This window comes from Helobdella robusta (assembly GCF_000326865.2).
Source record: "Helobdella robusta unplaced genomic scaffold HELROscaffold_14, whole genome shotgun sequence".
NCBI classification, from domain to species: domain Eukaryota; kingdom Metazoa; phylum Annelida; class Clitellata; order Rhynchobdellida; family Glossiphoniidae; genus Helobdella; species Helobdella robusta.
Window position 1 is genome coordinate 3,237,598 of NW_008703782.1, and position 25,342 is coordinate 3,262,939.

Genomic DNA, 25,342 nt, shown 5'->3' on the forward strand with positions numbered 1-25,342 from the left:
GGTAACCAGAGAAACCATATTATTGAGAAACTCTATCTTATATTATTTTCTCATCATCATCCTCTTTACAGATACAAAAGAATATTTTCAGTGGGCACGAAGGGCATCACAACATACAACCCGACCTCATTTGAGGTAACCAATCAGTGGCCGTACGAGGAGTTCATCAGCATAAAACCCAACGACAGGTCACCATCCTCCAATAATGAGTTCTGCATAATGATGAAGAAGAACAACAAGAAGACTGACACAATGAGGTTCTCAACTGACCACAGATCCGACCTGCTCACAGACGCACTGAGGTTTCATCGCTTGTTTGCCGATAAGAACTACATGCCTAAGGTCTGTGTGTTTGTGTTTGTGTCTCTGTTTGTGTGTTTGTGTACATGTGTGTATGTGTCTCTCTGTCTATATAAGAAAAAAGTCTATATGTGTCTATATGTGTCTTTCTGTGTTATCTTTGTTGATGTGACAGTGATGATGACAGCAATATGATGATGTGTTCCATGTAGACATTATTTAATGGTTCATCAGGTTTATATTATTGATGATGAATATTCCAGTAATGCTATAAAAGTTAGTAATGTTAATGTGAATGATGATGGTGATAATGATATCATTCTGTGATGTCACTTATAAAGGTTTACTATGAAATAATGATTGATGACATTTGTAATTCTGATGGATTTGTAACTCTGATGACTTGATGTGAGGTTCACCTTGTTAATGTCATTGACAATTATATGAAATGGTGTTGTATGGATAAAAATTAATGTCTATGTGATTTCTCCATTTATTCATTAATTAATTAATTAATTCATTCATTCCTTCATTCATTTATTTATTCATATTCATTCATTCATTTATGATTAAGCATGCATAGATTTGTAAGCAGTCAAATGTCTGTTTAAATGTGTTGTTTGTTGTTTGTGTAAAATGCTTTGATATGGGCTTTTTCTAAGAGATGTTAAAACGTGGAAAGAAATTAATGGTGCCTTTGATAGTATGTACATTGTACATTATAAAGTTTTATAGATGCGTGAATGTGTTTGTGTGTGTCAGTGTGCGTGTGTGAGTTTGTGTGTGCGTGTGTGTGCGTGTTTGGTTGTGTGTGTGTGTGTGGTGTGTGTGTGTGTGTGTGTGTGTGTGTGTAGGTTCGTGTGCTTGCGAGTACAAATTCAGCTAGGAGAATTTGTTTTTTGCTTGTTTATATAAAATAAAAGCATGAAATCAATAACAGGTATTATGACGTCAAGTAGTTATAAAAATAGTGTATCACACAAACACACACACACACACACACACATAAACACGTACATATCTACATACACACATACAAACATTCATACATTCATACGCACGCACGCACACATACGTACATACATACAAAACGAAACGAAACGAAATTCTATTTGCTCCATAAAATTAAAAAATTTTAATGATAAGAAGCGGTCTGAACATGATAGAATTCTTATTGGAATTCATCGAGCATGGCCACCAGAACAGAAAATACAAATAAATGATGCAAGTTTGAATGTAATGGTCCGTACATACATACATGCATACATAAATACATACATACATGCATACACATATACATGCATACAGGCATACATACACTCACTCAGGCTTACATACACAAAGACAGCATTTTCTTACATTATGCAATAGACATTGCATATAGCACGTTGCACGCTGAAGAAGTCCTATCACTCGATTACTTGTAGGGCAGTTTTCGATTGTGAATAGGCGTTGTGTTAATATGTTTACAGTTCAGCTGATTGAATTATTATAGCAGGTTATGTTTTTTATTGATTAACTAAATGATTGGACAGTTGATTCGTTGATTGCAATCGACTGGTTGATTAATTGGTTGATTAATTGATTGGTTGATTGATTGATTGATTGATTGATTGGTTTGTTGGTTGGTTGGTTGATTGGTTGGTTGGTTGGTTGATTGGTTGATTGATTGATTGATTGATTGATTGATTGATCGATTGATTGATTGATTGATTGATTGATTGATTGATTGATTGATTGATTGATTGATTGATTGATTGATTGATTGATTGATTGATTGATTGATTGATTGATTGATTGATTGATTGATTGATTGATTGATTGATTGATTGATTGATTGATTGATTGATTGATTGATTGATTGATTGATTGATTGATTAGTGGGCTGATTGGTTGGTTGGTTATTTAGTTAAATAATTGGTAGGTGACTTTTTGATTGGTTGGTTGATTTTTTCATTGGTTTATTGTTAAATGAATTGATTAATAGATAGATTAATAAATAAATAAATAATTTAATTAATTAATTATTTGATGGAGAAATTGTGTGATTGATTGATTAGTAAATAAATCGATTAATGAATAAATAAATTAATTAAATAATTAATTAATCGGTTTCAACAGAGATACCAAGCATACAAACAACACTGGTCAGACAGAAAGGTGTCAACATGTTTGGAGATCAACCCAGGCTCACTTGACCAGATCAATCCACGCTCTGGTCAGACATTCTGCTCGTATGATTACAAAGATATGGAGGGCATTTCTCTGGTATTTATCTATTTGTTTGCCTGTGTTGTTGTTCGTTTGTTTGTGTATTCGTTTGTTTGCTTATTTGTTTGTGTATTTGTGTGTAGTTACATTTATAATGTTGTATTTGTGTATTTATTTTTCCTAGTGTATTTATAGTTTTTTTTTGTTAGTATATGATTTTTTGGCGTGGTGTGAATTTTGTAGGTGTCTTGTTTTACTCTTGGTACTCCTGTGTATAATATTATAGCATAATTGCTTACATTCGTTGGATCGGAATGTTTTTTTACGTTGAAATATTTTTTGAAGGTTTCCGATTATGACAAGGGTCTGGTCATCATGTCTGGAGGATTCGGTCGAATGGTCAGTTGTTGGTGTTGTGTTGCTCTCACATTTATTTAGACACATACATCCATCTATCCATTCATACTCTCATCTGTTCATTCATCTATCGACACGTCCATCTCATCCCTACATCCATTCCACCCATCCATCCATCCATCCATCCACCCATCCATCCATCCATCTATCCATCCATCCAGCACATGTTTTCAGTTGAGAGGCGAGACGAACTGATCCAAAGCATCCTCGAGACGTCATCCAACTACGTGGGTGTCCACATCCGACTTAAGAAGGAGGGCATCACGCTAGAACAATTTCAACTCAACAAGTTTGGCAAGTACAGGTTAGTCGGTCGGTCGGTTTTGTTTGTAGATCAAAGTTGTTGCTGGGTTGTTTGTTGCTGTTGTAGTATAGTTGCAGTTGTTGTTTGTTGATGGTGCTTGTTGAATATTGTAATCTTTTGTTAAGTTTTTGTTGAATATTAGTAGCTTTTTTTATATTGATGTTGGATGTTCTTCTGCTGGCTGGCTTGTTAGATATGATCAGTTGTTCGTTGTTTTTGTTACGGTTAGATCTTATTTATTGTCTTGCAGTGCATTCAAGTACAATGTTTCACGTCAAAAACCACCACCACTACCACACCACCGCCACCACACCACCACTACCACCACACCACCACCGACAGCACTGACGAGGCATTGACATCCTGTGCTGAGTTCACGGTGCAGAAGAAGACCTTGAGGGTGGAGGGGGCAACGAGGAGAACCCTCTGCCTCACTGAGACGTGTCTCGTTGAGAGGGACCCGGCCACGTACAACATCATCACGTGCAAGCCTCTCTGTGATGTCTGTCGTCGTTGTTTTTGTCGTTGGTGGTGGTGTTGTCGTCGTCGTTGATGATAGCAGTATCGGCGATGGTGTTGTTTGTTTTGTTTTTGGGTTGATGTTGTTATTGTGTGTGTGTGTGTTTTTTTTTTAAATTTTATTTGTGTTTGTTGTTTCGTTTCAAAGCCTGCAATGACATATAATAACTAAACTAATAACATAATAAATCTAGTCAAAAAACAAATTAACCAACAAATTGGCCCCGACAGATTTTTTCAATAGTCAGACCGATAGGCAACCCACAAGAGTTCAACATTGAATATGTAAAGGGAGAGATAAGAACGTACACATCCACTGATAGGTCAGCTGTGTGGCTTGGTGTGGTTCGTTGTGGTTGGTGCTTGTGTGGCTGTTTTTTGGTCGGCTGTTATGTGGTTGTAGTTGATTGCATTTGTTTTATATAACCTAGATTCATTAACTCTTATGTTATTTTATCAAATTCACATTGAAATTATTGACTCAAATCTTTCACAAAATTTTCATTTGTTTTCATTCTTTTTTAGCATCAGTAAGTACTTATGGCTTCAGGATATGTTTTGCAATATATTTGTAACATTATCATTTTTAAAGAAGTTTATAAATTTTTTTCATTGGAGTTCAATTATCTCACATCATCTTAGTTCGTGTTACACATCATCTGATGGATATTTTATTATATTTTACTGTGGCACAAACTGCATCTCTGCATTTCGTCAACTGATGTCACTCACTCACTCACTCACTCACTCACTCACTCACGAATACTCATTTGCATGTGCCGCGGGTTGCTAATGTTCTTGGAGAAGAACGAATTGGGAAAAAATGTCCTCACACCCAATCACTTTACATTGTATTTTTTCATTAAGAAGTGGTATATACATCAAAAAAAATTGAACGATAACGCATTAACTTAATATCACACTAGATCATGGGGATTATTTTACGTAATAAATACATATAACATGAAAAGGCAATCATGAAGAACGTGATCATGAAGTTAGCACTGGCTTCCAGTGCAACGATATTTGAAAATATAAGTCCATTGAAAAGCATTGAATAATAATGCATTAACTTAACGACACATCAGATGATAGCGAATAAATAAATAAATAAATAAAAGTAATTTCACATTGTAAAAAACAAAAAGTTAGATAATTTCACAATGCAAAAAGTTGAAAAAAGTTTCTGGAAAAACATGAAGCATGAATGGACCAAATGAGCCCATCATATAAAATTATAAAGATGAATGAACACTATGTTGGAGGTAAAAACCGTGTAAAAATGTGAATAAATCTTCGGAGAGAGTGAAAATACTCTAATAAAGATGTGTGCGCGATTGAATGGAAGGTTTAAAACTAGCGAAGAAAATGTTGCGTGTAAGAATTAACTGAAACCATAGTGTAAAAAATATGAATTATTGACGTGGTTGTTATCTCATTTTGAGGTAATGTGGGAAAATGTTACAGAAAGCAATGGAAAAAAATCACGAGGTGATTATTGTAATAGCTTTGCTGGACATATAACGCGACATCATTTACATTTTATGATTTACACAACTCTAGCAGGCACAGAGCCACTTTCAAATCATTTCTCACTTACTCTGTTTGTACGCGAGCTCCAGTACCGCATCATTTTATGGTGATCCTTTCGAATTCGAACCACTTCAGCGCGCAATAAAAACACGTTACATAGCACTCTACCATCTGAGCTATCCCGCCAACTCATCACGTGACACGTTACATCACAGAGATGCTCTGCTGGCCTCAGTGATGGATGGGGTGAGGGCATCTGGAAACAGGGATGTGCATGTCAAAATGAAATTCACTAATCGTGGACATCGACTTGGTTAGGAGGACAAGGGCTTTGGTTTTGCGTTTATGTTCATGATGATTGCAATGTATGTCTGTGATTGGTTTTATGGGTTGAATTATTTATAACTTAAAAAAAATTTACACGTATTTCTCCTGTCTGTTAAATTAATTTAATATCCTGTACTGATAAGGATGATAATGCCTTTCAACAACAACAACGTTAATGTTTTGAAAGGTCCCTAGTAACAACAACAACATCAACAACAACATCAATGTTTTGAAAGGTCCCTTCACAGTTCCCGTGGACGAGGAGGTGGAGAGCCAGCACCTGAAGTTCCTGCAGAACCCTCCCCCGGGCATGACGGCCACCGAGGTCTTGTCCAGGTTCAACAGCAACGTCTCCTACAGTGGTCTGCTGCATGCCGTCACTGCCGAGGTAGGTCCTTGCCCAATTGTGACTGGTCTGCCTGTCTGTGAATGGATGGATTAATGGAATAAGTGGATGAATGAATGAATGATGAATGAGTGAACGAACGAAAGAATGATGATGAATGATTTAATAAATTAATGATTCCACGATTATAAGCTACCGCTCAACATCACCATTTGCATTACATTCAGACCTTATTTGCCGAGAATAAGGAGCGTCTGATCAACGGAGCGTTATCTTCGTTGCTGGAATCAAATGGAGGTGACGTGAAGACAATGGAGTTGGAAGATTTAGAGGCTCAGCTACATGCTCTGAGGCGACTAGTCGCTTCAAAAGCTGGATTTGCCGCTTTCACAGCTCTTCCACAGTTGGTTGATGGAAGGATGGATGAGTAGATGACTATATGAAAAGTTGATAGATGGTGTGGAATTTATTTTAACAATTGGATCTCAACCTCCTCCTCCTCATCACATCCTCATTATCACATCATCGCATCCTTATCGTCACATCACATCATCATCATCACATCATCCTCATCATCACATCCTCATCATTGCAACCAGAATGAGAGAGAAGGTGGGCATAAAAGTGGTGAAGGCGCTGAAGAGGAATGACCTCGGTGTCAGTCACGCCGCTGTCGACATGCTCTGCTCCTTGATGCAGGTCTGTCTGTCTGTCTGTCTGTTTGTTTGTCTGTACGTGGAGAGGAGGAAGAGAACGATGATGATGATGATGATGAGGGTGATGATGATGATAATAATAATATTAATAATAATGTTGATGAGGACGACGACGACGATGATGATGATGATTGCGCGGTGTTGCCAGTGACTATTTTGATGATGGATGACTGTTGGCATGGCATGGCAATGTTCGCGATGGTCAGTCAGTATATGAGAATTGTGTTTGAACCTTTAATAAGAAAATTGAAATAAGTATCAAGGTTTAGGTAATTGGGTTTTAAGTTTTGTCACTGCTTCATCATCATTATTATTATTATTATTATTGTAATCTAATCGCTAGAGTCTTTATTATTCTATTGTTAAATTATTGTTAGTACCTATTATCACATCATTGTCATATAACATCGTCATCACATCGTTTTCATTCCTTCACTCTTCACTCATCATCATCACCTTCACTCCTTCCCTCTTTACTCATCGTCGTCTTCACTCTTTCACTATTCAACCATCATTTTCACTCCTTCACTCTTTACTCATCGTCCTCTTCACTCCTTCACTATTCACTCATCACTTTCACTCCTTCACTATTTATTCACCATCGTCATCTTCATTCACTCTTTACCCATCATCATCATCATCTCTGCACCAGCCCATGCACGACAACTACGACCTGCGACAAGAGCAATTGAACAAATCAGCTGTCCTCTCGTCGAAGAAGTTTCTTGAAAGTTTACTGGACATGTTCACTGGTCACGTGGTTCGTTTGTCCACTGCTGCTAATTTTATGACTCTGTATTGATTATTATATCAATATTTATTGTCTTGGGTATCATTTTATATCATGATTGTTATTTTTGTTTTTTTCTATAAACATTTTGGCCATCATCAAAATTATCCCACAAGCAATAGCAGGTAACATTCAGCTAGACACACATCTCCACATAACATTTTAATACAGAACAGGGGTTCAGGGGCCCTCGTGATAGCAGCCATGCTGGATTTCCTTACGTACTCCCTGTGTGCCCCCTACAGCGAGACCACAGACGGGGCCTGTTTTGATACCCTCCTCGAGATGGTTGCCAGCAATGGCAGGGCCATCTTCAAGTTGTTCCAAGTTGGTGGTGGTCATGAGTGTCGTTAGGTGGTACGATGATGATGATGATAGTAACGATCGTTGTGGTGATTGTAATGATTATGGTGATGAAGATGGTGATAGCAATGATGTCGATGGTTAAAATAAGTTTCTTCTTACCGAAATAATGACTCTGAATATTATGGCTGCCAGTTGATTTCGACAACGCGAGTAGTTAATCTTGCGTGCCTTTTAATTTTTTTTACCATTGTGAAGATAGATTCACACTGATGATAACAACAATAGATTTATCATAACAATAAGTTTATCATAACATTAAACAAACCTTCCCCAAAACTCAAACGACCCACTCGACGACATTCCAGCACCCTTCTCTGGCCATTGTGAAGGGAGCGGGCCTCGTGATGAAGGCCATCATAGAGGAAGGGGATGCAGAGGTGTCGCTGAGAATGCAGGACCTCTCCTTGGCTGAGGGCGCGCTGCCCAAACATCTGCACACTGCCCTCTTCACGAGTAGCACTGATAACAGAATGCTCACTGTTAGGTGAGTTATGATGATTAGGATGATGATGGATTAGGATGATGATGGATTAGGATGATGGATTAGGATGATGGATTAGGATGATGGATTAGGATGATGATTAGAATGATGATGGATTAGGATGATGATTAGAATGATGATTAGGATGATGATGGATTAGGATGATGATTAGGATGATGATGGATTAGGATGATGATTAAGATGATGATGATTAGAATAATGATTAGGATGATGATTAGGATGATGGTGGATTAGAATGGTGTTGGAAATGGTTTTGTGAGGAAGATGTTTCTGGTGATTATAATTAGTAAAGATGTTAACTATGTTATTGAAGATGATGACTCTGAAATCATTTAAGAAAAAATAAAAAAAAATAATGATTATCTTATCTTTATCATCAACACAGACAGCTGAGTCGCCATCTAATTGGCCTCTGGATAACAGGACATGAAACATCCATGTCGCTGCTTAAAAGAATGATGGTAGGCTGGTTGGTTGGTCGGTCGGTTGTTCGGTTGGTTGGTTGTTGGTTGATTGGTTTGTTGGTTGATTGGTAAGCTGGTTGGTTTGTTGATTGGTTGGCTGGCTGATTGGTTGGTTGGTTGCCTGGCTAGTAGGTAGGTTTCATTGAATGGTGTTATTTTGTTTTACAAATATTGAAAATGTTAAAAAAATATATAGGATAAAAATATTATTAATAAATAATTAAATTATAAATAATAATAAGTGATGTAATATTCTTGATCTTTTCTCCCCACCCAGCCTGTTGGTTTGCTGTCCTACTTGGATTCCAAGGATGATGTTCCTGATGATGATGTCGATCGGATCAACGTTAGAGATAACCTCAAACTTGCACAGGTTTTAATTCATTCGTGCATTCATGCATTAGTTCATTTATTTGTTTTATTCATTCATTCATTCATGCATTTATTCATTCATTCATGCATTCATTCATTCATTCTTTCATTCATTCATTCATTCATTCATTGAAGTATTTGTTCGTTGGTTGCATAGGATGTTTGTTTTAATTGTTGTTTAGATATTACTACTTGTTGCCAAATGGTTCTACACCACGAAACAGGAGCAAGACATCAGGAAGAGGAAGAACGTTCATTTGAAGCAGATAGAGAAGCACATCGAAGGTCTCCTGGTCCATTGGAAGAATAGACTTGGTATTGAATCAAACAATGTATGTTCTTCTTGTTTATGAGTATTTACATTGCACTTTTGGTTTGTTCGTTTGTATCTGCGTATGTATCTCTGGTTGTATGTATTTTATTTGCAATGTATGTCTGTGATTGTATGTAAATGTTTAGGCAAACAGCTAATGAGGGAAATGCACTTTAAAAAATTCAGTGGTGAAGACATCGCAATGTTAATATTTTGCGCCAAGTTAGCTAGTGTTTGACGTATAATCTCTGCCGTAACGTAAGCGTAACATACAAACACGTATGGATGGATGAATGAGCATGAATGGGTTGAACTCCAGCAAGTCCAGCAAGATAAAGTTGTCGTCCTGAGAAAGCGAAGGCAGAGGATCAAACCTGAAGCCAACTGGAAGCTGTTCTATTACCAATTCAACAAAGATCATGCAAAACCAAATCTAATATGGAATTATAAGGTATCTTTTCGTTTATTAACATGTTTTTGGTTTTGGCTATTTGACTATATGGTTCTACATTTTTTACATTATTAATTATTAGTATATCCATTTATCCAACTTATTGATTATGTGAAACTAACGCTTATAATTTGTTATTGCATTTACAAAATTTTTTTTCCTTTTTTTTTAGCCACAATATTTTTTAGTTGTATGTATCAAAATTTTTTAATCAATCAAAACTTTGCATATAACAACTACTCAACAGGTCAATGATATTTCAACAAATCAAAATAAAGTAACAACGATTTAACCAATCAAATTCCGGCACACTAAAATCACTCGGCCAATCACATTCACGAACAGAATTAACTGACTAATCATAAACGTGCGCACTACAGCCGATCCATCCAATTATAAACAATCTCACAAAACCAATCTATCCAATCACAAATAATCACCTAAAAATCTAACTAATAACATTTAGACGAGGGAGGAGCTACGTTTGGCGCTGGAGGACGAGATTCGTTCGTTTAACGTGGACAAGGAGTTGTCAGGTGGTGGGGTGGTGTCTTGGAACCATCTGGAATGTGAGGTACAATATCCATCGCTAGCCGAAGAAATTAAAATAGGTTTGCTGCTGGCTTATTCGCTATTATTCTATTCTATATTATTCTAAATGAGTGAGAGATCATTCCTATAAGCTTTATTATTATAATTAGTAAAACTAGGCTGGGAACTATAATAGTTTAGCTTTTTAACGGATTTACTGCTGGTTTGAGTTAATTGCGAGTAAATTATGTTCATTGGTGCAGCTATAGCTGATGGTTGGCGGTTGTTAGACGCCCATGTAAAGAATGAAAAGTAATAGAAGATAGTGGCTAATTGTCAGATTTTAATGAATGGCTGGCTCTTCTACGGGTTCTTCTACTAATTCGTCTTAAATTTTGGAAAGATACGATGAATAATAATCAAAAAATAAATGTCATTAATGTTATCAAAATGCTGGCTTTATAGAATCAATGAAAAGCTTCCTGATTGAAGATAATTATTTTTTGAAGTAATTTTATTTTCATTTCATCAGGGAACTATTATTTGAGGATTTTATTGGAGGAGGATGAGAAGGAGGAGTCTAGCAACATCACTCAATCGTACGTCGATGTGTTGTTGCTGTTTGTCTAGTTGTGCTGTTGTTTGAGTTGTTGTTTGTCTTGTTGCTGTTTGTTTGTGTTGTTGTTTGGATTGTTGTTTGTGTTGTTGTTTGGGTTGTCGTTTGTGACGCAGCCATGAAACTATTGCTAATTATTCCTTTTTGACACCCTCTCCTCAAAGATTTCACCATTACTGCTTGCAATCAAAATCTCATCTAACTAACTTCGCAGTTACGAATTCTTCAACGACCTCTACCATCGTTTCTTGCTCTCTTCGAAGATCCAGATGAAGGCAGTCTGTCTACAGGCTATGTCCATCGTTTATGGCAGGTGTCACCAAGACATCGGTCCATTCAATGACACCAAGTTCATCGTCACAATGCTCGAACGAGTTAGATCTGCTTGGCCGGATCTGGTGTTGTGTGGTCATTTAGGTTTGTAGTGGTGGTTGTACTTCCGGCAAATATTTTATTTCCTGGCGTTGTTTTTTTTTTTTTTTTTATTTCATAAATTCACCATTCATCATTCACTATCGCTATTCATCCATCACCATATCATTATCATTTTCACTATTCATCCATCACCATCACTATTCATTCATCACCATTTCATCATCATTTTCATCATCGTAATGGAGTAATTGGGAGTCATCTTTTAACAGTCTGTTGACAGGTTGGAAAGAGACAGATTGATCATGTTCATTAACAAACTCCTTCTCAACAAGGTTTTTTATTTCTAAGTATTATATTATATTTATATTAAAAGTATTTTTTTTATAATACTGATATTATTTATGATGGTTGATAATATTTTTGAGGTAATCATTTCATTCTGTTTCGTTTAAATGTATATTTTTATTCGGTTATGGTTTAACAATAATAATAATAAAATTCTGTAACGATGTTATTGGTATTGATAATTTTAATTGGGTTTAATTTTAATTGGATAAGGTTTAACAATAATTATTAATAATAAAATTCAGTAATGATGTTATTGGTATTGATAATTTTAATTGGGTTTAATTTTAATTGGATAAGGTTTAACAATAATTATTAATAATAAAATTCAGTAATGATGTTATTGGTATTGATAATTTTAATTGGGTTTAATTTTAATTGGATAAGGTTTAACAATAATTATTAATAATAAAATTCAGTAATGATGTTATTGGTATTGATAATTTTAATTGCATTCGTTGGTGACGAATGGGCAAATAATGATGAAAAGGTTGATAAATGAGGACGATGACGAAGATGATAAAAATGATGATGAAAAAGGGGATGATGAAGAGGATGATGATGATGAAGAGTAGATAAAGAAACATTGAGAAAACATTTTTTGATATATTTTCGAACAGAGGAACGTTAAAGATGTGATGGATGCGAATGGTGTGAAGATCTTGGTGGACCTCTTAACAATGGCACACCTGCACGTTAACAGGGCCGTCGTGCCTATGCAGGTTTGTTCCATTGTTTTCCAGCTTCCTTCATAATTCATTTTTATTACTTTCATTATCATTTCTCGTTCTTGTCATTACTTTCATTATCATTTCTTATTACTCATATCATTTTTCTTTTTTACCGCCATCATTATAATCATCATCTCTATTAACTCTTTACCATCGCCAACTTCATCACTGGCCTGGTTTTCATCATCTTCATCATCATTTTCATAATTCACTGATCTTATTTGAAATTTTTCATAATCGGATAGTAGATAGATAGTAATTTTTGTTTCTTTTTATCAGCCAGTCAAGATTATTTTATTAAATTTAAAATTCGTCTGTTTTTTTTCTGCTGGCTATACAGTTTGATTGAAAATGTCCGCTTAATTTGTTCCTTTTTTTTTTAATTTTTTTTAAATCCATTTTATTCACAAAAAAGTGAAAGAATCATACATTTGCTTCACGTACTAAGTTAAAAATTTGCGAAAATCCCAAAATAAATTAAAATGGAAATTATTAAATTCATAGTCGAATGTGATAGAGGCAACCCCGAACAGCCAGAGGGAGAGTGAAAAGGAGTGGTACTATGGCATGGCTGACAAGGAGAGGCTCGGTCCCTACAGTCTCGATGAGGTTCGTGCTTGTGTGTGTGTGTGTGTGTGTGTTTTATGGTTTGTGGTGTTGTGTGTGTGTGGGTGTTTTATGGTTTGTGGTGTGGTGTGTGGCGTTGTGTTTTGTGTGGCGGTTTGTTGTTGTAGGATTTTAAACGTCAGCATTGTTAATATTTTTCTCCTCATCATAGTTTTTCAATCCATTTGAGTGATTGATTTTTAAAGTTTCACTCGTTTCAACCTTTTTATTCATTAATATTAAAATTGCCTTCCCATATTTAGATGAAACAGTTCTGGGCCGAAGGGATAATAACGGCAAAAACTCGATGCTGGGCGCAGGGAATGGACGGCTGGAGACCTCTCCAACTCACACCCCAACTGAAGTGGACATTCATGGCGACTGGACAGGCGGTTCTCAATGAAAGTGACCTTGCAACGCTCATACTCAACATGTTCATCAAGATGGCTGAGTTCTATCCAAGCAGGTTTGCCTCTCTTTCTCTCTGTATCACAGTTTATTATTGTAGTTTGTTTTTGTACTACAAACAAATGTAATGATCATATAAATTTAATTTGTATTGAGAACACGACTGAGTTCTATTCAATGTTCTTCTTCATTCAGAGATGTAGACAACTGCATAATTCGACCACTACCGCGTATCAAAAGGTTCTTGACGGATCCCTCGTGTCTGCCACACATTGTGCAGGTCAGTTTGTGGTCACTGCTCTTCTTCTTTCTGCTATGGTGTGATAACTGCTTATATTGCTTGCAAATTGTATTTCTCACTCAAAAATTCTCCGAATCCAGTTGTTAGTGACTTTTGACCCAGTACTTGTGGAGAAAGTGGCCACCTTATTGTACTTGATAATGGATGAGAACCCGTGCATGCCTCGATTGTACTTGAGTGGTGCCTTCTTCTTCATCCTCATGTACACTGGATCCAATGTACTGCCTATTGCCAGGTTGCTCAAGAACACGCACTTGAAGCAGGCTTTCAGGTCTGATGAGGTTCGTTGACCTGTGTGTTACGATACGACGTTGTTCGTGCTCGATTGTTTATCATTTGGTCATTGTTTGGACAATCCGTTATTAATCGCTAAACTTGCTGGTATTCATTTTTCCGACTATTAATTGCTGTTCATTAACAACATATTTTTCATTAAATTAATTTTTTTTAATAAGCTAAGCAATCGTAAAATTTCCAAACTTATTTTAGAAAACGAGTTCAGACATAATGCAGAAAAGTGTGTTGGGTCACATGCTGCCTGAAGCCATGGTTTGTTACCTGGAGAATTATGAGCCTGAGAAGTTTGCTGAAATCTTCTTGGGGGAGTTTGATACACCTGAAGCTATCTGGAGCAGGGAGATGAGGTGATGCCTCTCAATACTCGTTTCCTTCTCCTCTACTCACTCTTCATGCTGATTGAAGTGTCCTTGAATGTTCATTTTTACGTCATGTAATATATGTATTTATGGGAATGATTATGTCATTGCATCATGTACCTAATTGTTTCTGTTTGTTTTTTTGGTCTTAAAGTCTTTTCTTTGTCCCATTCATCAAAATATTATTTTTTTTCAATTTTATCAATTTTCTTACTATTAGCTTGTTTATTACAACTGTCGCTATTGATTACTTGCACCAAACGACAGACGCTCACACACGCGCACACACACATACACACGCGCACACACACACACACACGTCAGACGCCTGATGATCGAGAGGATAGCTTCCCACGTAGGAGACTTCTCTCCACGTCTGCTGAGTAACACGCGTGCCCTATACCAATACTGTCCCATCCCCGTCATCGTCTACCCCCAACTTGAAAACGAACTCTTCTGCAGTATCTATTACCTGAGGCATCTCTGCGACACTGCCAGGTTCCCTGACTGGCCTATCATGGATCCGGTCTGTTGAGATTTCGTTTCCAGTTATCTTATTCATTTACTATGCTGAGAGTGTTTCTCTATTTATCGAATTCGTTTACTATGTTGGGTTTTTTTTATTATTAATTAACTCTGGATTTTAGTTATTAATTTATTTTATTTTAAATATTTTTAAAGGAAGAGTTAAAATAAGGAAAAATATTTATAGAAAGTTAGAGTAATAAAAGGTTGCTAAATAAAATAAAGATGGGTTTGTAGAGTAAAGTAAAGAAAGAAAGAAAGAAAAATAAAAAAAACTAAATAAACAAATTGTTTTAACAGATCCGTCTGCTGAAGGACATCTTGAAATGCTGGAAGGTGGAGGTGGAGAAGAAGCCGCCATCCATGTCTGTCGATGAGGCTCTCGAGACTCTCAACCTCGATCTCCATGATAAGAAGTCAGGGTGCATGGATGGTTGTGTAGATGAATGTATGATTGTGTAGACAAATGAATTAATCAATGAATGAATGAATGGCAAATGAATGAATGAATGAATGAATGAATGAATGAATGAATGAATGAATGAATGAATGAATGAATGAATGAATGAATGAATGAATGAATGAATGAATGAATGAATGAATGGATAGATGGATGGATGTTGAAATGGGTGAATAGACAAACCGATGAAGCGATAGATGGATGGATGAATAAAAAAGTAGTTGTGGAAGTGAGAGGATGTTATATTCCAGGAGAATTTGCTTTGTTTATTGGACAGATGTAGAAAAGAACGTTGGGCTTGGTGTGGTTAGATTGCTACAGAAATATATGAAGGAACGGATGAGCCTTTAGCATCAACCATTGATTAAGCATTATTAATTTAAAAAAAAGTGCTACAACATTCAAAATCGCGTAAAATTGAAATTATCAACAAATCCATCTCATCATTACATCACTCGCTCACTCATTCTCTCACTCACTTACACACTCATTCGCTCACTCATTCACTTTTTCACTCACTCTCTCAGCTGCCAAGGTGACAGGTTGGATGAGGCGGTGGTGAGGAAGGCCTACTTCAGACTAGCGCACAAGTACCACCCTGATAAGAATCCCGATGGAAGGGTTGGTCACGTGACGTGTGTGTGCGTGTGTGTGTGTGTTTGTGATGTAGTGGTCGTGTTTGTTTGTGCACAATGTTGTACATGTTTCAGTATGTGTATGATATACACACATTAGTTGTATGTGAATTTCTTAGGTATCTGTTGACTCGGAACTTGTCTTCTAAATATTTCACTGTTATTACATCATAACTATTCTCTGTTTTTTATCATTACTTTTTTAAAGATTCAAGATTTTCTATTGGAGCAAACCAAATTAAGTTTAAAAACCTACGAAAGTTTATTTTCATCGTCACACCCGTCCGCCCAACTCTTCAGGAAATGTTCGAGAAGGTGAACAAGGCGTACGAGTTTCTTTGCAGTCGAGTGAAGTTGTCAGACGGTCCCAACCCTGAGAACATCGTCCTCATCCTCAAGTCCCAATCCATCCTCTTTGAGAGGTTCAGGAATGGTTAGTGCTACTTACTTCTGGTACTTGTAGTTTCTTTCATTTTGCAGGGTCTGGTCAAATCTTTGTCAAGATGGTTTGGTTGTGTTTTCTTTTCAGCAGAGCTTATTTGTCTTGGATCAAATTTTTTGTGACGCGATGTATTAATGGTTGAGATGCTTGGCAGTGTTGTGGCAGTGAGAGGGTTTGAATGCAAATGATTCCTGCCTATTACGTGCAATGTGTGTGGTACATTGATTCATGCCTAATTCATGCGCCTTACGTATGCTGCTGACACCTCTGAGAGATGATAAAAGTATAATTTTAAAAAATCGATAGTGAACATTTTCGTCTGGATTTCAACAACAACAATTTTTCTTGAGCTAGTACATCTTTAAGATGTGAATTTTTAAATCATTTTTATTTGTCTATATAACCATTTACATTATTCATTTCATATAAATGACATTTCAGTCACACTTACAGCTAACGTGTATCCACCTCACCTGTTCACACCACTCCTTACTCTCCATTCTCCATCCACATCTCTCTTTCAGTTCTGGCGCCCTACAAATACGCCGGCTACCCGATGTTGATTCGAACGATTCAGCTGGAGTCAGTGGACGATGCCCTCTTCTCCAAGTCGGCTCCCATCCTCAGCGCGGCTGCTCAACTCTCCTACCACACTGTCAACTGCTCGGCCCTCAATGCCGAGGAGTTGAGGAGGGAGGGAGGAATCGAGGTTGGTTGGTTCGGGGTCTGCCAATGTGGGTCTGCCATTGGGGGTCTCTTCACGTGAGATGTGTCAATGTGTTGACTGTATTCAATCGGTGAATACGCTCTGACGCCTAACGTGAAAACTTTCAACACTGACAAAAGTGGATGAAATTGTTCATAGTTTTCAATGTAATTAACATATTCATTGAACTTGATTTCAGATCCTACACGATGCATTTTCGAGATGCGTTGGTGTCATCAGCAGGTCCTCAAAACCCGAAGATCTGGCCGTACAGGCGAGTTTGATTGATGTTCAGCAGTTAATTAAAATGTTGGGTCAGCGACGCGTTGCAGGGTTCATGTTGAGGTCGATGTCGTACAAGTCGTCGTATGGGCAGCCGTTGCGGTTGCTTCATTTGGGCAGCCGTTGCGGTTGCTTCATTTGGAATGATATGAATAGGATCCTAATTTCAGTAATGTTATTGTAATGATGACGATGACGATGAAATTAAAATTTCGCTGAATTTTGAATTGTATGAGTTAGTATTTGTGTCATTCATTCATTCACTCATTCATTCATTCACTCATTCATTCATTCATTCAATCAATCATTCATTTTCACACCCAGGTGTGCACCCACATAGTGCAATGTTTCGGAGTGTCGGCGCAGTTTGATGCATGTCGAACGTGTATCTTGGCACTGCCTACCATCGTCCAGGAGGTTACGAGGATCCTCTACTACAATGTACGTGCTGCTGTCTTCTGATGGTGCCACTCTGCTTCATTGCTTGTAACGTGTGGGATACACTGTGCCTCAATGTTGTTACCATTAATATAAATGTGACTCGAAATCTCGATATTGTTATGCTACTGTATGTGTTGTGCTCTTTCCATATTTTGATGTAAAAGGCTCTCTTTTTACTAGCTGAGGTTTTTAAATGTCCTCACAATGTCTTTCTTCTCTACGCTGCCTCTTTAGTTGGTACCTCAGGTTTGTTCGTACTGTATTGTACATTCATGCAATGGTTTTTGGCGTATAAATCGCGCGTGGGCTCAGCTTTGCATATTTAGAGCACGGATATATATATATATATATATATATATATATATATATATATATCTTAATTATAATAATTTCAGCATTTATTCAATGAGAAATGACTTACCTGAACGTCAGAATGTTCCGAAATTGTGCCAGCACGTTGCCGAGTGCATAACACTGCTGTCGGTGGATGCCACGCTGCAGGACAACATGCTGAAGGCTGGCGTCCTCTGGCACCTCCTTCTCTTCCTATTTGAATACGACTACACGCTGGAGGAGGGTGGAGTTAACAAGAGTGATGAAACCAATCAGCAGGTGATCTCATTTTGATTGACAATTTGGGATAATTTTTAATAAAAGAAACTATTCTATACTATTTTAATGAAATACGTGGAAAAAATTTAGGAAACAAAAAACAACCTTGCGAAACTGGCAATTCATGCTTGCGCGCGATTGGCTGGTTGTCTGTCGGGTGAGTTTGCCACGCCCAGCAATCCGTTCATCAAGAAGTGTCTGGCCTCCATGCTCACCCCATACCTCGCTAACAAACTGGCCGACAACCAGTCTGCCGAGGTTTGTGGATGACGATGATGATGAGAGGAGAATGGTGATGATATTGTATTGATGATGATGAGGGTGGTGATACGATAATGATGGTTGTGATGGTTAGTCATGATGATGTCATAATGATGACAGCGTTGCACATAAATGTTTAAGTTAGAAAAACTAACATGGCGTCGGTTTTAAATACAGTATCTGTTATAATTTTCATTCAACATTAATTAATTTTTGATGATTTATTCAAGTTTTCAATTGCTATAATGAGTTAATCAATAGATGCAAATTATTTTCTGTACGTTGAATCATCTTCAACATCACCACATGACCATCTACCATCACCACCACCACCACACCAGCTCTTGAAGCTGCTGAACAGAAACACAGAGAACCCTATGTTAGTGTGGAACAATGAGACCAGACTGCAACTCATTGAGTATCTAACTGACCAGCAACAACTTCAAATCAGAACTGTACGTTAAGTACTGTTGTTGTCTTTGCTGTTGCTGTTGTTGTTGTTTGTTGTTGTTGTTTGTGGTGGTGTGGTTGTTGCTGTCGTTCGTGTTGTTTTTGATCTTGCTTTCATTGTGGTCGATTTTATATCGACCTTGAAATAAACTTTTTATATTTCTTGATGTTAACTACATGCTACTAACTATATGACCCGACCTGATTTATAGAGTGAAGGTGAATATGATATTATTAATGTGACCTAAAGACGTGCTGGTACGATCTAATGACATCATTTGACCTAGTTGCATGATACCGCCTCATTAATGTGACCTAATTGATGACTTAATTAATGTGTCCTACTTAATGGGACCAGGGGGAGTGTGACCCTACGTATGGCAGCACATTCCAGTTCAGTAGGCATGAGAAGGAGCTGATCATTGGAGATGTGTTTGTCAGGATATACAATCAACAACCAACTTTCATGCTTGATGTATGTTTGTATGTCTGTATCAATGTTTGTATATATATTTGTTTGTATATATGTTTGTTTGTATATACGTTCATATGTTTGCTTGATTACTTCCATGTTCTTTCTTCGCTTGTTTTTATATGTTTTGAGATTTGATAGCGTGTGTAAATTTGTTTGTTTGTGTATGTATATGTGTGTGTTTGTATGTGTGATGTATGCGTTCTTATGTGCGTGCGAGTCTGTGTGTGTGTTTGTTTGTCTATTTTGCTATATCATATTGCACTTTTTGTTTTAATTGCTTCTCTAAAATTGGTCATAATTTAACGTGTGTAAGATGATGATGAGAATAATTTAATTCATATAGACCTAAATTTCTTGATCAATGATTTATTTTATTATTTTAATTTCAAAATAATTCAATTATATATATATATATGTATATTTATTTGTTTATAATTTAAATTGTGAAGCCAAAAAGTGATATGGTTGGTTAAGGAGTTAGTTGCACCTGTGTGGTGAATGATGGTGTTTAGTTGTTGAGATGTTTGTTATTATTATTATTATTATTATTATTATTATTTATTATTATTATTATTAATAATGTCTTGTATTTCGGGATTATTATTATTTTTTTTGACAAGTTTATATCTGTTACATTTTATGGATTGCCCTGGTGACATTATATATACATTTTCATGGATGACGGCATGTTAACTCTTCTACTAATATTGTACAATTAGTAACTTATTGTTGACCAATGAGATCATTTAATTGATGGTTGGTTAATTTGATGAGTTGCGTTCAATCAACATCTTGAAAAGTTTCATTCTTTAACAAAAGTTTCTTTCCTAACAAGTTCATTGGTTATTTAATTGCGCTGTAATTTGTAACGTTATGTTACTTAGCAACTGTTAACATTTATATCAACACTTCACTCAACAACGACTTACATTCATGTTTATTAACATGGAACATCCTTGAACCATATGTAATGGTGATGGTTTATTTATTCATCAACTACCACACGCAGTTTTGTTGACCAGACGTGAAGCAACGCTTCTTACAAATGTCAGTCGAGACTGCTCATGTATTTGAACCCGGTCACAGCAACGCAAGACTAATTGCTAAAAATCATTACCTCACCTACCTCAGAGCTCCTTCTCCGTACACCAAATATATTTCAACATTTGCAGGACGCCAAAAGTTTCACGATGGATTTGATAGACTACTTAGGATCGCAAGCTCAGGTTTGTGTCACATTATTCATCTATTTATTCATTTACTTATTAATTAATCGTTTCTCTCCAAGTATTTGCAGTCGTTGGATGCATTGCTGCAAAAACAACAGCAGCAAATGAATGGTATCGCGACGACAACAGCAACAAAACCACCAACCACAGCCTCAACAGCAGCAGCAGCAGCAACGTCACCAGCAACAACGCCAACGTCAACAAATTCGAGTGTTGAACGAATTTTAAATGTTGAAGCCTCCTTAGAAGCACTGCATAACGTCATCAAAAATAATCCAGGTTAGCCTTCTATTATAAATAAAAACATGAATTTAGAAATATGAAATTGATATGAATAAAATTGATATGAATAAAATTGATATGAGTAAAATTGATATAAATGTGAATGTTGGTTGAAAGGTGTAGAGATGCAGTGCATTGGACATTTCAAGCTGTTGTTTGCCCTGCTGAGGGTGGATGGCTACCCCAAGGTCCAACAACATGCACTCGAGGTTGATCATCTTTCTTCTCGTCACTTCATCCTGCTATTGTTGTCACTTCTGTTGTTTTTACACTATTGTTATTTTTTCATTATTTATGCTCAGTATTTGTCTTTATAATAGTCGTAATAATAATAATAATGCTTGAAAATAAATAAATTAAAATAAATTAAAATAAATTAATGTTGATAACAGTAGAAGTTATTGTGATATGAGTACTAGCAGTAATAGCTGTGATCGTTACAGTACAAGCACGATATGAATGCGAAAATGTGCAACAACCACAGGTGATATCTCTGGTGACGGCCAACCAGGATTGTGTCAATGACATCTCAGCCTCCCAAGTCATGTCCTACCTGCTTCTCGTCATCATGTCCCTACCGCAACGTTCGTGCTACTTTCTTCTTGATACTCCAGATGTTGTTGTCGTCGTCGTCGTTACAGTTGTCGTTGTTTTTGATGTTGTTGCTGTTGATGATTTTGTGCAACAGTTGATGTCTATTGTGTTGTTGTTGGTGGTGGTGGCGGTGGTGGTTGTGGTGATTTTTTTGTTGCGATTAAAGTTCTAAATATTATAATATAATTATAATTTATAATTTTTATAATATATTATAATAGCTTTTATAATATTATTTTTATTGAAAATTTAGGTCGTTTTTGTTACTCAGTTTTGGTAGGATTCAACAAAGTTTATATTAAATTAACTTTTAATTTTTTTTATTAAGAATTATGAATAACCTGAGAAATGTTTGCACTGCAGACAACTGCTTGACCCTACAAGTTATGCATCCACTGACGTCAAACACCAGGTTACTCAAGGAAATCATCAACAAAGGTCTTTGTTACATTTTCAGATTTTTATTTTTTTTTTCATTTTCATAATTTAACATTTTATATTGATGGCGATGTAGTTTCTTGTTTGTTGTAAAAAGTATTTTGTTTTTGAATCTATGGTTAAAAAATGTTCTCATCAAATCAATTAATCAGTCAATTAATCAGTCAATCAATCATTCAATCAATCAATCAATCCATTAATCAGTCAATCAATCAGGCAATCAATCAGTCAATCAATCAGGCAATCAGTCAATCAATCAGTCAATCAATCAATCAATCAATCAAATATATTTATGTAGCGCAATTTATATAAAACCAACAGGGGGCCTCATCTACCTTCTGCATCTCTTCTGCAATTCGACATCGAGTCAGGTTCGTGAGCAGGCAGCCGACCTGATGAGTCGTATGATGGCCGACAAGTTGGTTGGTCCGCGGGTCCGGATCATCCTCCTCAAGTTCCTCCCCAACATCTTCATGGACGCCATGAGGGAGTCTGCCGAAACCAGCGTTGCTCTCTTCGAAGGTTGCCCGCTCGTTGTTATCACTATTGTCATTATTTTTATGTTGTTACTATTATTTGTTGGTGTTGTAGTTGTAGCTTATCATTCTATGTGAGGACCATCTTTCACATTTATCAACCACTTGATGAATTGGTTAGCACGTTCATGCAGGGACCCACGAGAATCCAGAGTTGATATGGAATGAGGACGCGCGGTCGAAAGTCAGTTGGAGCATCAGGGACATGAAGGATGAGTTAGTCTCTTTTCATCTACCATGGTGTTTGTATTTCATCTGTTTTCTTCTTTTGTCATGTTTCTTATGTTTTTTTTTGCGTTTTCATCTGCCGTACCTGATTTTATATGTCAATTTTAACTACGTTGGCGTTTGCATTTTCCAGTGTTCAAATTATTTAAATGATGTATTTTTTTCATTTGTTTTGTCGTTGGTAATAAATACACACAAATTTATTTTTATAATGTCTTTGCAACGTAAGTTTTTTGCAAGATATGTATTGTAAACCCCAAACTAACTTGTTAACAATTCAACTAAAATCGACAATAATTTCTTTCTCAGTTTTTACGGACAGCAGAAGAATGATCCGACAATGAAGTGGACTATAGACGAGACCATGACACCTCTGTACGCCTCTGAGACGGGAGAGTTGGTCGTCGGCGATGTCTACCTGCGTCTCTTCATCAACAATCCAGGGTGGGTGGTCAGGAAGCCGAAGGAGTTCATGGTGGAGCTGTTTGAGAAGTGGACTCAACTGGTCTCCATGGAGAAGATCGATGTTAGTCGGTTGCTGCTGTTCGTCGAAGTGTCGTATGCATGTGACTGAATGTGTTAATGTTTCGTTGATGGTGTTTAGATGTGGCGTGTTTATTTTATCATTTAACAATTAACAATTTAATTTTAACATTTAACAATTTTGTTAAATTAACATTTAACAAAATTTTTTTAGAGTTTCCACTTCTTATCTTCAGTTATTCATTTCATTAAGTTGTTGACAATATTCGTTCCGTTCGTTACTTCAGGGCGAAAGTTTGGAAACAGTGACAACAGCCTTGACTTTGTTCTTGAACGTTCAGTCGTCCATGTTGGATCAAGTGCCCCAACTGGGTCACATTCCTAAGCTGTTCACTTCCATGCTGTCCAATCAAAATGCAGTCCCAGCAAGTGCCATGAAGATCGTTCAACAGCTCTCCAATAGCCAAGTAAATCAGTGGGAGGAGCTTAAGTGGTTTCTTTGTTGACAACCGTATAGTTAAACATGGATAATTCACTGCTTGTTTGCAACTCATACTAATGGTCATTACACGTAGGTGTGCATTCGATCGATGTCCCAAACTGAGTCGATGCGGCCGATGAAAGTGGCCATGAAGGGCAGGAGGGACGTTGTTGGCGTGGCCTGTGATGCCCTCATGAAGATGTTCAGCTGTCCTGACGATGATCTCATTGAACAGGTTCATTCATTCGTTCGTTCATTCATTCATTTACTTATTCACTCATTCATTCCCTTTAATCTATCCATTCATGTTTGCGTAAACGGATGAGTTAAATTAAATTGGACGTACGGACGATAATTGTTAGATGGCTGGATGGACAGATAGATTTGTTGACGAGTGGACAGATGTATAATATGCCTCTATCTCCGTAAATGAAAACCACCTCGCATTTGTTATTGACGTTTCGCTAGAAAGATTATTGTTTTAGTGATATTGTAACTATTTAAAATTACTCGCCTAATGAAAACCATGTAGATCCTGAAGGCAGAAATGATTCCATTTCTGTTGGGCTACCTACAAACTGGACTCGAAGGATTGGATAATTCATCATCCGTCAAAGCTCAAATCGTCAAGGGCATCAAGTCACTACTTACGAATGCTAAATACACGGAGCAAGTTGGTTCCATTCTTTTTTTGATTGTTTTGTTGAATTGATTACGCAAAATAGTTCTGCAACAAATATTTTTTATTTCATTGCTTATTTGTTTTAATTTGTTTTTCAGTAAATCTAACCTCAAATGAAATTTTTCCATAAATATAAAAATGAAACTGCCAACTGCCAACAATCCCACACACTTACATCGCACACTCCGTCGCACGTGACTGCAGTTAATGGATATTTTGGAGAAGAGTGTCATTTGGAAGGATTACAAGGACCAAAAACACGATCTCTTCCTCGCTGACAACCCTTGTGCTGGGTATCTAACAGGTAGATTGCTTGTCGTTGGTTGATTGATTGATTTGATTGATTGATTGATTGAGTTGTTGATTGGTTGGAGGTTTGATTGGCTTGTAGGTTGGATGAATGATTGGTTGCATGGTCGATTAGATTGTTGGTTTAATTTTTTGAGCACAAACTAGACGAACGCATTACTAACTGGATTAATTAATTAACTGAAACATTACAAGGTTCAGGAGTCGCTGGTTACTTGACAGCTGCCACGTCTCCAACTTCATCCATGCCTTCCATTCCCCCACCTATTATCTGATTGATCTTCCTTAATG

The 25,342-nt window shown here is 36.8% G+C and overlaps 1 protein-coding gene across 1 annotated transcript in view; it reads left to right on the forward strand.

Moving 5' to 3' along the window:
• HELRODRAFT_156562 (hypothetical protein) overlaps window positions 1-25,326 on the forward strand; it is a gene marked incomplete at both ends in the record, with an annotated part of 25,701 nt that extends 375 nt beyond the window's left edge. Inside the window, 52 exons of the mRNA XM_009014827.1 lie at window positions 72-342; window positions 2,422-2,568; window positions 2,857-2,910; window positions 3,090-3,232; window positions 3,575-3,734; window positions 3,983-4,074; window positions 5,500-5,597; window positions 5,860-5,999; window positions 6,185-6,360; window positions 6,557-6,656; window positions 7,326-7,433; window positions 7,635-7,790; window positions 8,135-8,313; window positions 8,717-8,792; window positions 9,073-9,168; window positions 9,350-9,499; window positions 9,800-9,931; window positions 10,398-10,542; window positions 10,995-11,061; window positions 11,293-11,452; window positions 11,723-11,785; window positions 12,419-12,520; window positions 13,034-13,138; window positions 13,399-13,601; window positions 13,739-13,823; window positions 13,925-14,125; window positions 14,334-14,488; window positions 14,825-15,026; window positions 15,326-15,441; window positions 16,028-16,106; window positions 16,421-16,553; window positions 17,087-17,271; window positions 17,468-17,536; window positions 17,875-17,991; window positions 18,424-18,603; window positions 18,694-18,861; window positions 19,206-19,319; window positions 19,673-19,789; window positions 20,962-21,015; window positions 21,087-21,088; window positions 21,230-21,297; window positions 21,418-21,509; window positions 21,785-21,884; window positions 22,258-22,332; window positions 22,654-22,854; window positions 23,003-23,084; window positions 23,406-23,622; window positions 23,867-24,046; window positions 24,155-24,295; window positions 24,593-24,733; window positions 24,947-25,046; window positions 25,247-25,326. Of these exons, the coding sequence (XP_009013075.1) occupies window positions 72-342; window positions 2,422-2,568; window positions 2,857-2,910; window positions 3,090-3,232; window positions 3,575-3,734; window positions 3,983-4,074; window positions 5,500-5,597; window positions 5,860-5,999; window positions 6,185-6,360; window positions 6,557-6,656; window positions 7,326-7,433; window positions 7,635-7,790; window positions 8,135-8,313; window positions 8,717-8,792; window positions 9,073-9,168; window positions 9,350-9,499; window positions 9,800-9,931; window positions 10,398-10,542; window positions 10,995-11,061; window positions 11,293-11,452; window positions 11,723-11,785; window positions 12,419-12,520; window positions 13,034-13,138; window positions 13,399-13,601; window positions 13,739-13,823; window positions 13,925-14,125; window positions 14,334-14,488; window positions 14,825-15,026; window positions 15,326-15,441; window positions 16,028-16,106; window positions 16,421-16,553; window positions 17,087-17,271; window positions 17,468-17,536; window positions 17,875-17,991; window positions 18,424-18,603; window positions 18,694-18,861; window positions 19,206-19,319; window positions 19,673-19,789; window positions 20,962-21,015; window positions 21,087-21,088; window positions 21,230-21,297; window positions 21,418-21,509; window positions 21,785-21,884; window positions 22,258-22,332; window positions 22,654-22,854; window positions 23,003-23,084; window positions 23,406-23,622; window positions 23,867-24,046; window positions 24,155-24,295; window positions 24,593-24,733; window positions 24,947-25,046; window positions 25,247-25,326 (6,577 nt within the window). The remainder of the gene's footprint in view (window positions 1-71; window positions 343-2,421; window positions 2,569-2,856; window positions 2,911-3,089; window positions 3,233-3,574; window positions 3,735-3,982; window positions 4,075-5,499; window positions 5,598-5,859; window positions 6,000-6,184; window positions 6,361-6,556; window positions 6,657-7,325; window positions 7,434-7,634; window positions 7,791-8,134; window positions 8,314-8,716; window positions 8,793-9,072; window positions 9,169-9,349; window positions 9,500-9,799; window positions 9,932-10,397; window positions 10,543-10,994; window positions 11,062-11,292; window positions 11,453-11,722; window positions 11,786-12,418; window positions 12,521-13,033; window positions 13,139-13,398; window positions 13,602-13,738; window positions 13,824-13,924; window positions 14,126-14,333; window positions 14,489-14,824; window positions 15,027-15,325; window positions 15,442-16,027; window positions 16,107-16,420; window positions 16,554-17,086; window positions 17,272-17,467; window positions 17,537-17,874; window positions 17,992-18,423; window positions 18,604-18,693; window positions 18,862-19,205; window positions 19,320-19,672; window positions 19,790-20,961; window positions 21,016-21,086; window positions 21,089-21,229; window positions 21,298-21,417; window positions 21,510-21,784; window positions 21,885-22,257; window positions 22,333-22,653; window positions 22,855-23,002; window positions 23,085-23,405; window positions 23,623-23,866; window positions 24,047-24,154; window positions 24,296-24,592; window positions 24,734-24,946; window positions 25,047-25,246) is intronic.
• Window positions 25,327-25,342: the final 16 nt, after the last annotated feature.